At 34.7% G+C, this 15,330-nt stretch overlaps 1 protein-coding gene across 1 annotated transcript in view; it reads left to right on the forward strand.

The window, feature by feature from the left end:
* The window catches only part of CD2AP (CD2 associated protein), an 86,273-nt gene extending 71,206 nt beyond the window's left edge, over positions 1-15,067 (forward strand). Inside the window, exons 14-18 of the mRNA XM_070778079.1 lie at positions 3,534-3,646; positions 4,320-4,421; positions 5,487-5,656; positions 7,386-7,449; positions 12,089-15,067. Coding sequence (XP_070634180.1) covers positions 3,534-3,646; positions 4,320-4,421; positions 5,487-5,656; positions 7,386-7,449; positions 12,089-12,130 — 491 coding nt within the window. The 3' untranslated portion in view covers positions 12,131-15,067. The remainder of the gene's footprint in view (positions 1-3,533; positions 3,647-4,319; positions 4,422-5,486; positions 5,657-7,385; positions 7,450-12,088) is intronic.
* The last annotated feature ends 263 nt before the right edge of the window (positions 15,068-15,330 follow it).

Here is a 15,330-nt window from a genome sequence, read left to right on the forward strand (position 1 = left end):
GATCTGAAAGTCATCATTGTTAAGTAGAATGGTTTTCTTTCTCTTCAGTTCTATTTAATAATTGATCTGTTTTGTTTAAATTAATTTCTCAATATTTATTCAACTTATGGTGAGATTTTTCAAATATGATGTCTGCCTGTTGAGTGGTAGACGCTTTAAAAAGTGAACTTGCATCTAAGCTAGGATTCAAACCAAAAGAAAACACTGTACCCCAAAATATAGAATTTACCTGGGAAATAAGGGCAGTAATTAAACTTTTTTATTTTCTAATAATAATTTGCTTGATAATATCATTATAGAGAGTTTCACATAAGGCACAGTTGAATTTTCATTTGTTTCTGTGGGAGATTTTAAGTGTTATATTGAGTTGTATTTTTATGGTGAGATACTTAAAAATAATATTTGGCACTTTTTTTTTCCTATTATACCAGAATTAAAATTGCCTGTCTTATTGTAACTACTATCATCTGCTGAGGACTAAAACTTGACTATAAGGTGGTTTAATTTCAGTTGCAAATATATCAATGAGTTGTTAATATGTTGATTTATTACTCTGACCTCTAGTTTCAGTAAGTACTAAAGCATCCTTTTAGAAATTGTCGTGGTGTTAAGTGAGTAATTTTTAAAAAGGCTTCTTTCTAGTTTAATGTATGTTGAAATTAATACTAATCATAGTTTTTCCTTATGAAACACAAAAGAATAAATCTAAAATCTAATACACATCTTAATGTAAGTTTAGATAAACTGCAATATCTGCTAAACATGAAATGGTTCTATTCATTTACGACTGTTCCTTTTTCCTGCTTTGTAAAATAATTCTTTTGGTTTAGTCTTTTCTAGACATTCCTATCCTTGACTTTTCTTTCCAGATTTTGTTTCCTAGCCTGTTTGCCATGTTTCCCTTCTTACGTGTCAGGAAATTATCCTACCTTTCTCCATTTTGGTAAGATGACAATTTATAAAAGAAATCAAAATAATATATTCAGTATAAATAGGTGGTGCACATTGAGTTTTCTTTGTGATTTTACTAAAGTGTACATGTTTGTCTGTCTATTCTAACCCTTTTGGTTTTCCATTTTAAAATAAAATGAAATTCATATTGGAAATTTTTTCTTGATTAGTTAGTTTAAAATATTCTTTTGATAAAAGTTTTTTTTTTAATTAACAACCATGAAAGTCAGTTTATTTTCTCCCCCAAATTTTATATTTCATTTTGATTTTTAAAAATCCCACGTATTCGGCAGTGTGTAGCAGTGTACACGGCAAGCAGAGTGGCTGTGTGACGGCAAGAGTTAAGTGCCTCTCATGCCTTTCATGCCATGTGTAAAATATAGATTCACTGATACCACTCTTAGGTAAAATTAAAAACATTCAAACATATCATGAGTCAGAAACGTGCACTATTTCATTTTACTAACCCAGTGACTTAAATGGAGGACCTGAGAGAGTATTAGAATAGTGAAATTACTTGTCTTGGTGTTGTGGGCCAAAACTGGACATATAGAAGGCATTTTACATGAGCATGATATATAATTTTGTAAATCTTCCTTTCATTTACCTTTTAAATTTCATTTAGCTTCATCTCTTCTTGTGTTTTTATTTCTTTTTCTTTTTGCATGTTGCTTAAATATGCATTTGAAAATAATCTCCATAGGCAAAAATTACTGGATTGTGCTTTTCAAGATTTTTTTTGTAGGTTGTCAGTATGTATGTATCAGTGTAAAAAGCAGTTTCTAACCTTTCAAACTATAGCATATTTTTAACACCTTTTAAAGACTGTTATCTTCATTTATGCAGTAATTAACAAATGAGATATTTAGATATATATTTAAACTCAAGATCTCTCACATTATATAATGCATTTTCCATTAAAGCCGCTGTGTTTCTTATTATGCTTTGGTGTATATTATAATTATTTGTGTACACTTACCAAACAATTCAAGACAGAAATCAAACCAAGCATATTAGATTGCCTGTTGTGATATATTAGCCTAGTGACTAGATCCAAGATAGAATAAAGCAACCCCAGAACATGAGTATGGAAAAGAATCAACAGAGGTCAACAAATACAGTTATTACAGAGTGCATATTGCCAAGTAGTAGTAACCTCTGCCTGTTTTACCTTTGTGTCTTCCAGCCCTTTAAAAAAAATTCTCTAAATTATTTAGAATATGAAAATTGATTAAGTTTTAAAGGCAATAATGATAACTGTCTTTGGACTTCTTTTAAGAAATAGCAGTTCTTTGAATCTGTGCATGTAAATATTTGACAGGAAGCATTTTAAACTTCTAGGCAATGGCAGCGTGAAGAATGATTCCATACTTGGAAGACAAGGCGAAAGATGCCTTGCTGCCGAAATGAGTGATGGCATATTTGCTGTGATTAATGTTCTTTGTTTGGAATCTGGGCCAGAGGGAGATTTTAATAATAGTGGAAGTGTCTGGAATTATAGGGTTCTTATACCACTTATAGATATCTGGGCTTCAAAATTAAAGATCAGCTCCTTCAGGAAGGTTTTCTGGACCATCTAGCAAAAGGGAAGGTATTATATACCATTGTTTCAGAGATGCAAATTAACCTAGATTTGTTCTTAAACTCAAGATACTGAATGAAAGGTCAACCAGCCTTTGGTGATGGGAAAGCACATGGATGATGTATGTAGCATTTTCCCTTGCTGTCTGAACCTGCCTTAGATTTATGACTGTCATCTGATTCGTACACATGGATGCTGTCTGAACAGAAGTGCAGTGAAGTATATGAATAGGTCCAGGCCCAGCTACAGTATACTATGCACATACATGTATAAAGACATTAAATTACACTTCATCTTTACCTTAAGAAATGTGGTTGGAAAGCAGCAGGGTTCCAGATAAAAAATTGAGTTTTTAACATTTTAATATTAGGATATTACTTGAACTTTAATACACATTCCATGAGTTAATTTTGTGATATGTTGTAATTAATTCTGAGTTGAAGCAGATTTTTTTTTTTTGTAAGTAAGAACTTAGGAAGATTGGCTTTTTCATACTACTGGTTTCCCTGGTGGTTCAGACGGTAAAGAACCTGCTGGCAATGCAGGAGACCTGGATTCAGCCCCTGGGTCAGGAAGATCCCCTGGAGTATGAAATGGCAACCCTCTCCAGTATTCTTGCCTGGAAAATTCCGTGGACTGAGGAGCCTGCCAGGCTGCAGTCCACAGGGTCGCAAAGAGTCAGACACGACTGAGCAACTAACACACACACAGCTTATGATACAGATTTATATTTTTCAATAAGAACTTTGTTGAGGTCTAAGTTTCTATTGAAGATATGAACATTATATTGTTGATATATAAAATGTATCAGGTAAAGAGAATGTTAGTGTTTGAGGGTGAGTGTTGTTTTCCAAATGCATATGAAAAGCACAGGTCAACTTGTGAGTCTTAGTGGTACTCTTTCTAATTTTATAGTTTGTTGAAAATACAGAGACATTCTTTTTTACCTTTTAAAATGTGCAGTTATCTCTTAATAGATATGTTTATTTTTATTCTCCAGATCTTGTAAATTTTGATGACATCGCTTCCTCAGAAAACTTACTACATCTCACTGCAAATAGACCGAAGATGCCTGGAAGAAGACTGCCTGGCCGCTTCAATGGTGCACATTCTGTGAGTTACATTTGCTGCTGTGAAGCAAGACCATTTAGCAAAGCCAGAGTCCTTCCAAAGATAAGAAAGGGGGGCGGATTTAGAGTTCCACTGAAGTTTAAAAAATCAGAAAGACAGCTATACATAAGTGGCCAAGGGTTGTATTTAAGAGACATGGGGAAAGAGACCTGTTCATTTCCGCAGAATGTGGAATGGAAGATTACAGAATCAGAAATGGAGTTGTCCCAAGACCATAACCATAGAGCACAGTGTCGAAAGGAGACAGGGGACCTGTGTAATCTCCTTGTCCAACAACAATAATTAGAATTGAGTGGTACCTGTTCACTTCAGGAAAAAGTGAGAGCATTCCCCACCCCCTTATAACTTCTTTTTATGCTTTCTGTGCATCGCCTGGGATACTGGTAGTACTTGAAGTATTAATATATTACCTCTTAAGCACTATTATGCTTTTAAGTTAATGTAAGTAGAGAAAATTTTTGTTGCTAATAGACAAGCTGTTTTTCCATGCTTACTGCATGAAATTATGTAATATGCTGTTAACAACAACGGGATATCTGGAACAGTAGCTGCTGAAAACAGTGATAAAAGTTGCTTAGTTTATTATCCAGATGCTTACTACCTTTTCTTTCTTTGGTGTTTTCTGTTTCTTGATTTAAAAAATAAAATCATTTAGCCAACTCAAAGCCCAGAAAAAACCTTGAAGTTACCAAAAGAAGATGACAGTGCCAACCTAAAGCCATTTGAACACAAGAAGGATTCATGCTACTCTCCAAAGGTGAGGTGCATCATGGTCTAAGATTTGTATGATTTGTAGCGTTCTTTGTGAACATCAGAATTACGAGGTTTAAAAGTGTCTGTCAGGAAGGATTATTTCTTAAGCCAAGAAATAATGCCTACTAAAACTAAATAAAATGATTACTGTTAAATTGAAGTTGCATTATTCTCTGTAGATCTCTTTTTAGGAGGGTTACATTATTTTAAATGAGTAGCACAAATGCTACCTGTTTCATAATTTTTAAGGCATAGATCTATACATTTGTTTCATTTCCCATTAAAACACGGGCTGTTTTGCAGAAGCCAACAGTTCTTTACTCCTTACATCATAGTGAGCTTGACACCATAATAAGCACTGAATGCACACAGGAATGATTTCGATTCTTCCATCTGTTACATGGTGTTGAGGGCCTTTTCTAGACCCTTGCCATTTAATTTAAGATAGTATTACAACAACTGACACACATCTTATGTTTGAGAAGATTATTCCTGCTCCTCAGATTCATTGCAGGGCATCTGACTGCCATTCAGATTATCAGATACACTTAATCTGATTCTCTCAGCTGACAGCAGTCTGTTGAAATTTTATCAATACCTGCTGTGCCCAAGTGAAATAGGAAAAGGGTATCAGGCCATGGATTCATTTTAATGCCTCTTTGGACTTACTGCATTCTTTATAGTTGCTTTTCATTGGAGCTCTTTGGATATTCTAAACAGTAACTATTTAATATGAAGGATCAAAGTAGTACCTTAATAATGCTTTTATATTCTTGCTTCTAGATGGTCCAATAGGCAGCCATAAGATAAATATAATGGATTTTTTTCTTAAATGAAACCTTTGACATTTCTAAGAAAAACCCTTAGTAATTACAGGTTTATTCTTTGGTCTTTTAGTGGTTTTTTTCCAGTTGTGAACATCAAGCTGCTTTTTTTGATTTTCAAGTTTATCATTTATCTTGAAAGTATTACTTCAGTTATTTTATCTCCTTGTGGTAAAAAAAAAATCCTTTGAACTTATTAAATATAAATACAAATAAAATAAAAATTTTGTTTATTATGTTTTCAGCCACCTGTGCACCTTCCAACACCTTCAAGTACTTCTAAACCAAATACAGCTTCTTTTCTAACTCCATTAGAAATCAAAGCTAAGGTAGAAGCAGAAAATTCCTTGGATGAACTTAAAGCTCAGATTGTTGAATTGCTGTGTGTTGTGGAAGCACTGAAAAAGGACCATGGGTAAGTAGCCCTTGTGTTCTTTGAGTACTACTTAACACATGTGTAAAGAGTTCTTCCAAATTACATACATCAAGTAAAGACGTTTCTAGTATGAGCAAGTTTGTTTTCAAAGAAATTTTTTAATAGTGTCTCCTCTTGGCAAAAAGCTTGAATTAGAAAACAGAATAATTAGAAACTCAGTTATTAATTCTGATTATTCCAATTAGGAATTGGAAAGCTTGAATAAGGAAACCTAGCCTGATTATGAAAAAGGCAAATCAGTGAAAACAGAAAGTAGTAGCTCAATTATAGACTAGGTTCCAGCAGTTTGATTATAGAAAAATGGCCAATAGCCACATGAAAAGATGTTCAGCACCATTGGTCATTAGCACACGCAAATCAAAATCAAAATAGTGAGATACTATTTCATGCCCACTCAGATGGCTATAATAAAAACTGAGCGATCACAAGTGTTTGCAAGGAAGTGAGAAATTGGAATCCTCATGCATTGAGAGAGTGGGCATGTAAAATGGTACAGCCAATCTGGAAAACAGCCTGACAGTTACTCAGAAAGTTAACTGTCGTGTTCCCATAGGATCCAGCAATTCCTCTCCAAGGTATAATGCTGTCCAAGAGAATTGAAGACAAATGTTCAAACAAAAACTTGTACAAAAATCATAGGTAGTGTTCTTCATAACAGCCAAAAAGTGCAGACAACCTAAATGTCCATCAGTTGATGAATGAGAAGCAAGGTGTGGTGCATGCGTACCGTGGAGTGCCTGACTACAGCCAGAAAAGAAGTGAGCTGGTAATGCCTGTTATAGCATAGATAGGCCTGAAAAATGTAATTTGAGGCTAGAAATGTCAAACATAGGGGTTAATTAGTCTTAAAAGTACTGGCAAATAAGATTCACCTTATTTTGGATCTGGGATATGTCTGCATGTATATTTGTTTTTCTTCTCAGAGGATTTGAATCACTTTTTGCTAGGGTTGAGTTGGGCATTTATAAAATAAATGGGTTGGGACATCTTACATTTTTGATGCCAAGTGTGCTGTTAAGAACTAAGAAATACATATACAGATTACCCGTAGATGCTCTTAAATAAGCTGTTGAATGAATAAAAATATTAATGACCTATATTTTAAAGCATATGTATCAGATCTTTTAGAAGTCTTTCCAAAGACTATTTTAAAAGTCTTGAATTCCTCCTGGAAAATCAAATAGAAGGCAAAATGACGATATAAAAAGATAGAAAGAAGCCTAGAAAAATGAAAACATGAGTTATAGGAGAAGAATTGCTGGCTGAAGTTTTTTGTTATTGGTTTGGATTTTGGAGTTTAATGTAATATTTAAGTTTAAAAAAGAGAGAGAAAGATATATGTAAAGTTCAAGTTTATTCTATTAAAAACTATAATTTGTTTTGCCCTGTGACATACTGTCACATTCATTTTATCACCTTATTTGAGCTGTGTGTCCTGCCTTGAAATGGATGATAACTGAATATGGAAAATTACCTGTATTCACTTAAAAATTTCATTCTTTCAGATTTGCCCTGCTTTTGCTTTGCTTTTAACTGTCATTTTGAATTGTTTCAGCTAGAGAATTTGAAGTTTTTCTAATCAACGTGGTTGTTTCCTTTGTAAAATTTTTCCTAATGTTCTGGGATATCAGCCAACAGATTTGTTCACCTTACTCAAATACATTTATTAATTGAAAGACTTAACAGCAATAAATAACTTTGTTTTTAGGAAAGAACTGGATAAACTACGAAAAGATTTGGAAGAAGAGAAGGAAATGAGAAGTAATCTAGAGGTAATTCACTTCTTCCAGCATTGAGATTGTAGTCAGCATAAACTAGACATGTTTTTTCCAACCCAACTGGGCAATTGGTTCCACCACAAATTATGCTATCCTGCTTTGGTTGGACACTCCCTACCATGGGTCACCATTTAATTAATCTCTTGCTGACTCCCTGCCACATTCCATTCATTCATTCAGCAAATGTTTTTGAGCGTTCGTTCTTGTAGGCATGAGGCACACGGGATGCACTCTTAAATAAAGCAGACATCGTTCTTGTCTCTTAAAAGTGTCTAGTTCGAGATCTTTTGCACTCTGTTTCTCTCTTGACCTGTAGTTTTCTTCACAGTTAAACTTTTTTTCCATTTTTTGCTTGGGGGCAGGGGTAGTGGTAATGGCAATGAAATGGTTTTAGATTTGCTGACTTCTATTTCTCACTGAATTAATTTTACTTTATAGCTAATGTCATCATCTTCAATCTGCTGATGACTGACAGTTTCACTTATTTATCTTCCTTTTTTTCCATCCTCACTGACTTCTGTCTTCATTTGTATTTTTTTGTGTTTTTTTTCCTGCATATCTCAGTGTTTCCTCTTCTTAAGAGGCTCTTCCCATTTTGTATTTAAGTCTGATATACTCCTCCCTATTTTACCTTACCTTCTTATTTACCCTGTGTCTTTTTGTTCTCACTGTGGAACAGCAAACATGGAACTTCTTAAAAACACAAACAAACAAACTTGAGCTCCTCTTCTGACGTAGCCTTGTGACTTTCAGTTCAGAACTGTGCATATGTCAGACTCAGCACTTCCTGAACATTGTCTCATTGGACACATAACAACTTGTAGGCATCATTGTTCCTATTTTAAGAATGAGGAAACTAGGGTTTAGAATGATTAAGTCAGCAGTGGAGCTAACATTTTTTAACAGAAGCAGCCAGACTTCAGAACCTTTGCTCTTAGGTATTAAATTACATAGCTTTAATGAGGAAGTCACTTACCTAGTTTAGCTTTACTTGTTGAGATACTATATGTGAAGGTATTTGGCAGATTATCAAAACTCCATTTTTACTCTTTTTATCTGACATGTACCCTTTATTGGTACTCTCCTTTCTTTGCCTGAAAATACTCAATTTTCCTCTTTATTAAAAAAATAAAAAGCCCCCCTGAGGTCTTGCTACCCTCTTGATCTGTAGTTTTCTCTTTTCATTTGTTGCAAAACCAGCAAAAGCACAAGAAAAGCATATATTTGTAGTCAGTGATTCTTCGCTTTTAATTCAGTCCTTAACCCTTTGCATCTTGGGTTTCTGAAGGCAACTCCTGTGTCTCTTCAGTTTCTCCAGCGCTTCACGTTTCTACTTTTCAAAGTGTGTTCTGGGTTCTGTGACCCTGCATTCTTCTGACTTCTCGTCCCTCCTCACCTAAGTGAGGTGCTCCTGCAGTGCCATCCTCAGCCCTCCTCTCTGTATCCACGGTGCTCACCTGTGCCCAGGAGTATGGCGATTAGTGTGGTGCATCTTCCACTGAAGTCTAGTTCTTCTTTTCCCAGCTTCTCTCTTGTGTTTCCAGCTAGTAGTCTTCCTGAATGTTCCACCTAGCATGTCCCCTGTTACCCTTAATACCTTCTATTCAGATTCGGATTTTCTGTTTGTGTTGAAAGTTTGTTGCCCTTCTAGTCATGCAGATGTGGGACTTCCATCTTTTCTAATTCCACTCACTTTTCAGGTCTGGCTTTACTCCCGAAACGTCTTCCTTATTCCCACTATTTCTGTCCATTTCTCATGCTCTTGTCTTCTGTTTAGTTTGTTTCTCTCATTCTTGTCTTTCCTCACTCAGTGTTTTTGAGAACTTCTTTTTACTTGCTGAATGAAGTTCAAGCTTATTGACGTGGTATATGAAGTCTTTTATGTCCTAATCCTAGTTTATCTTTCTGTGCTCACTTGCTTCTTATCCCCAATTGTCCCTTACAGTTGATTTGCCTGGATTATTATTATTGTCATCGTTGGCCGTGCTGTGCAGTGTGTGGGATCTTAGTTCCCTGACCAGGGATTGAACCCTTGCTTCTCTGCAGTGGAAATGCAGAGTCTTAACCACTGGACTACCAGGAAAGTCCTTGGTCTGAATTTTTGCTCCTACTGTATTTTCATGGGTGTCCCTTTTGTCTCGTCTTCTCATCCCCAAGTTCTGTAGATTCTCAAGGCCCTGCTCAAACAATGACATTCATTGAGTTGGCCACCAGACTTCTGATTAAAGGCAGTTTTTCTTATTTCAAATTCATGTTGTTTAGTCTTATAGGAGATGAATACGTAATAATTTTCTACCATCGCTATTTACGTTATATACTTATTTTGCCCACTTCTGTACGTTGAAGGTGGGATCTTTTTCTGTTTCATCTTTGCCCATAGCTCTTAGTACAGTGCTGTATACATATTAGATTGCTGACAAATTTCTGTCACACTAATAAATGGTAGGAGATACATAACATCTTCTAAATGTATGTTAAATTCCAGTGTAAAGCATGGTAGACATTGAAAAAATTTTTTTTAATGTTTCTTGAATGTTGTTCCTTATATTTTTATACATAACAATATTCATACATGGAAATAAGGTATTAATGTTAGCAAGAGGAACTAATAATGCTAAATTTGTATATATGATTTAGTTTGTCATAAAAATTATGAAAAGTCAAATGAATTATTTGTCTCTTATTTTGAAGAATTTCATCTAATTTTTGTTTCCCAGCAAAATCGGCTGTTATTTAGCTTCTTAGTGACCTGTGTTATTTTTTTAATTGGGAAAAATTTGACCCTTGTATTTGCAAAAGTGTACTTAATAAAGCAGTAGAGTTTTAGGATCATAGTTTTAAAGGAGAAACTATATTTTCCTCCAAATTAAAAATAACACTTTGAATTACTGTAGCATGAACATTTGTTGTTGTTGTCCAGTTGCTAAGTTATGTCTGATTTTTTTGTGACCCCATGGACTGTAGCCTGCCAGGCTCCTCTCTCGGTGGGATTTCCCAGGCAAGAATACTGGACTGGGTTGCCATTTCCTTCTCCAGGGGATCTTCCAGACCCAAGGATTGAACCCACATCTCCTGCATAGATAGGCAGGCAGATTGTTTACCACTGAGCTACCAGGGAAGCCCTAACATTAACATCAGATAGTATTAAATTATACTGTGGAGTTATACGAAAAGCTAGTGATGAACAATGGACATAAACATAGTAAAAGAGAAACTCTAGCTGAAGATTGAGGGTATTTTGTCTCAATCCAATTCTGCTAACATGTTTGGCTAATAATCGTCTTGCTCCTGCTGCTGCTAAGTCATTTCAGTCATGTCCGACTCTGTGCGACCCCATAGATGGCGGCCCACCAGGCTCCCCCATCCCTGGGATTCTCCAGGCAAGAACACTGGAGTGGGTTGCCATTTCCTTCTCCAGTGCATGATGGTCTTAGTCAAAGAATAATACCAGGAAATATCCTGGAATAAGCAAACCGTTCTTGAATGGTTAGGATCCATTAGGAGATGGTGAGCTTATTGAAATTATACTTTCCGACAGTTGCAAAATGCTCATCGTTTAGTAATGAACTGTTTGTCAGAAGTTAGCCATAACATGCATTATTTTTATGCCTTATTGGGGAAAGGGATGATGGGAGAGAAGGATGATGCTGTAAGGAGAAGGTAAACTCTAAATGTTTCTACATGCAGTGAATGGTCAAAGATGATCAAAATGTCTCCACTGTGACCTGTCTGTCCTGGGTGTCCCTGCATGGCATGGCTCATAGCTTCATTGAGTTATAAAAGTCCCTTCTCCATGACAAGGCTGTGATCCATGAAAGGGATATAATTGGGAAGAGAGTACAAAAACTGTGGCTTTTAAAGCCTTAGACTTTACCAGTACAAGTTCTGCATGGAGTCACAAGTGTGGTATTGAATCTCTTAGCCTCAACCTAGTTATTTGTATTATGTCAAAATTAAAAACAACTCTAGAGTTACTGTGAAAATTTTGTGAATTTTTCTAACTTTCTTCTTCGTGTCTTAAATCATGAATTTCTGTTAAGTGAAGAATGTCTTCTACCTAATGGTGGACATATTTATAACCCACTGACTGAGTTTTATATATATTCTTGGGCTTCAAAGGCAACTTAATCTAGAACATACTAGTTTACACTTGAGGAAGTTGAGACCAAGTGAGGTTAAGTGATTTACCAATATTATCTAAGCAGTAAGTAAAAAACGTAGAACTAAATTGGTCCTACTTTTTGGGAAAAAATATTCTGAACTGCCCACTTTGTGTAATTATAGGTATGAGTATATTTCTTAACTTGGTTTCAAGGATGCTCTTGTTCTTTGCAGGGCTAAAGATTTTCTTACCGATCTTCAATGACATTATTTAACATTGTTCTCTACGAAAGCAGCTGTAGCTGCTCTTTTTGTTGTTGTTACCTACCACTAAGGAACTTGCATTGTGGCATTTTCTTCTGTTGAACCTTTTAAGTATTTATCACACCATTGGAAATTAGATTTTAGATTGGAAACCAAAATCTGGAGGCTTGAAATTATGATCAGATCTTCTTGACTTATGATGAAAATAAACACACCTTACTAAAGTAAAGATTTTTATCTGTTGCTCAATTTATGTCTTGTATTTTAGGTGGAAATAGAGAAGCTGAAGAAAGCATTCCTGTCTTCCTGAGGTGACGGGCACCCAGTGTTCTCAGTGTTCCAGGGATGCAGAAGCAACACTATGGACTTCAACTGAAATAACAAACGCTGATGTTGTGATAAAGAGTATGAGTATATGAACTCATATACTATATGAATATAGTATACTATATCTATATAAAAGTTGTAGGTGGGAGGGTAAATTTTTTTTATATATTTTGTTTTGCCAATACGAAAAAAAAAAGAGGCCTTATTTCTTATGTGCTGGGATTGCAAACTTTTTTGTTGAGTTTGCTTTAAAATACTACTGAATCTGTATAAAAAGGAAAGTTCACAATAGTTTTTTTTTTTTTTTATCAAAATTGTAGTATTATTTTTAAAGAGATCTATACTATAAATATGGTGATATCTTTTCAAATAATCTGTAAAATATATCATTTGAGAGGGACAGTTTAGCTTTATAGTAACTGTAGCCACTACCTTTCCCATAAAACATAAGGGATATAAACTTTGTATATATATATATTTTTATGTTTAGCTTCTTAACCCAGGATTACACTGTTGTGCCTGTTTGTTTGCAGTGCTGTTTGTACTCTGGGTGATGAAATAGTTTCCTAGCTATGAACCAGATTACTCACCCATGCATATAGTAATAACTAATGAAATAATCAAAATAACTTCTTCAACTTTGGGAATATTTTATATTGCTTGCACTATAGGATTCATAAAAGGAATTTAGTTAAAATGTATCAGATTGTTAAATATATTGGGGAAAATGTGAGCTATCTTTTAAGCTCATATGAGGTCTAAGGAACTAAAAATGTCAATTTAACCCTTAACTTGTTGTGCCTACAAACAACAGCACATATAATATGCAGACACCAGCCTTATTGCTGTACTTCTCTGCTTATTTTACGGGCTCAAATATTAACTCATTTCATGATCTTGTGATTTAATTCTTTGTGCCCCTGCCTCTGATTTTTAAGAACGGAAGTGTAGAAAACGAAACTCCGGAAGTTTCAGAACTTCAGTGTGCAGTTTCCTACTTGGACGCGCTGTCATTGTGTGTATACTCAGGTTTTCCCTTGCGTGATTCACCTGCTGGACTAAACTAGCTGGTGCAGATGTTTGGGGCTATCGTTTAGGTACCAACTTTAAAAAGAGTGTCTAGTAGATCATAAGGCTTATTTAAAACCAAATATACTTGTCCATTTTCAAAATGCATTTTCACAAAATGGATGAAGAGCAGATTCTTCAGAGTCACTTATGAACACTTGTGCATTTTAAAATGTTATCTACAGATAATAATGTCTCAACATATGTGAGTTTATATTAAAAGTAAAAATTTGATTTTTTTTTTTTTTGCAAAAAGATTAGACTTTAAGCTTTATTATAGCAAATGACTTCCAGATTTTAAGTACCATCTATCATGCTTCTGTTATGTATTGTTTAAACCCCCAAACCGATATTTTTCCTTTAAGTTTTAGTCTTAAAATACTGAAATCTTGTGTTAATGAAATTTTGTCATGTTGTCTCTAATAAAAGAAGAGTGAAATAGAAAATAATAGACACTTCAATACATAATTACTTGATGTTAGATCCACTACGTTAGTGCTTTGGGGGAAATCTGATTGTGTGTTGAGTGAATACATTTTAACTTTTTAAAGTCCTTGGGCTCTTCTGATGAGGTCACTACTGAACAAAATTGTTTATTCCTCATCTAATGTTTTTAAATGACTTGTCAAATGAATGATTTCTTTTTACTTAAATAAATTGCATCTAATTTTCTTTTAATATGAAAGTCCTTAGGTAGAAATAAAAACAGTGTATTCTGGAAATCATCCTTCAGCTTGATGACTGTAAAGTCTTATGAAAGGACTCTTCCCCACTCTAATAATAGGGTAGGGGAAGTTTCCAGAGGATTTGAGGCTGTTCTTAAAGTTTTTGTTGATCATTTTCTCACCAGTGCATAAGATCAAGATGGTCATGAGTGCAGAAAGGCATTTAATCAAGTGTTTGCCTCAGTTAGAATTGAAAAATAATAAAGTAGCATATCTGTTTTCCTGTCCTTGACCAAATAGTAAAGAAAACCCAACAAATTCAAAGGGAAAAACGATTAGCAATTCACCAGTATTTGCTCTTGAAATAGGAATTTTATTAATTCCTGTAAAGTTCATATCACAAGATGCTGTGTAATAATAATAGCTTTTACTTGGGGATAAATCTTTTTCTCTTTTTTTTAATAATGAGTGAGTATAAATGACAGAGTGGAGGTGAACTGCTTGGCATCTGTCATTGCCAAATTGTTAGTGAATGTGTTGTTCAGGTTTGCTATTCTCTGAAACACGTCATATTACTAATTTGGGGAGTTATATTTTAATGTTAGATGTACTGTGTGTATGTATGCGACCACTAGGCTTCGGTCATTCTATAAAGCTGTTACCTCTCTACAAAATCTAAGTCTGAAGATAGGAAGAGAGAATGGGCCTGGTGTAACAGAGGATTCTCTTTTTATGCTTCTTACCGTGATCACAGAAAACAACAACAACCCAAGTGCTCTCTCGATGTTGGTAAACATTTTACGCTTGCATTTAAACTTGAAGTGTATGAATAGAATGAGACAATCAGTTCAAATCAGCAATGAGAAGTGTTAAAATTTAATGGCCTTGTATTGCTGTAGCAATAAAATGACCAAGTGCAATGACTTGATTTAATAAAATCATCTTTTTAAAAGTTGCTGCTATGAATATTTTTAGCCATAAAATTTTACCCTTGTTATAGCCTAACTTGCCTTCAGTAACTATTATGTAATGCAGTTGGTGTTGTGGTATTCTAACATTCCAAAAAAAAAAAATAATAATATATATTTATGGGGAAACTCAGAACAGTATACTTCACTGACTTGTTTACAGGTGCTGTAAAAAAGCATGCTTCTCCTTCAAAAAGAAAATAAAGAATAGTATTGCCAGTTGTGTTGGTCTTTATTATTTTTTCATTAACTTCAGCTTATGCTTATTGCAAAGTATGACGAAGATTATTTTATATTACTTTGAGTTTTCCAATTAAAACAGTTTTAGTCGCTCAGTCATGTCCAGCTCTTTGTGATCCAAATACAGCAGTGCAAGCAGGAAGATATAAAGGCATCAAAAGTTCTAGGCTTGTATGATGTTTCCTGAACCTTTGTGAGTCTTTTATTTCAGTTGGAACTGTGAGATAATTCCTACCTCATAG

The sequence above is a fragment of the Bos indicus genome, chromosome 23 (assembly GCF_029378745.1).
Source record: "Bos indicus isolate NIAB-ARS_2022 breed Sahiwal x Tharparkar chromosome 23, NIAB-ARS_B.indTharparkar_mat_pri_1.0, whole genome shotgun sequence".
NCBI lineage: Eukaryota > Metazoa > Chordata > Mammalia > Artiodactyla > Bovidae > Bos > Bos indicus.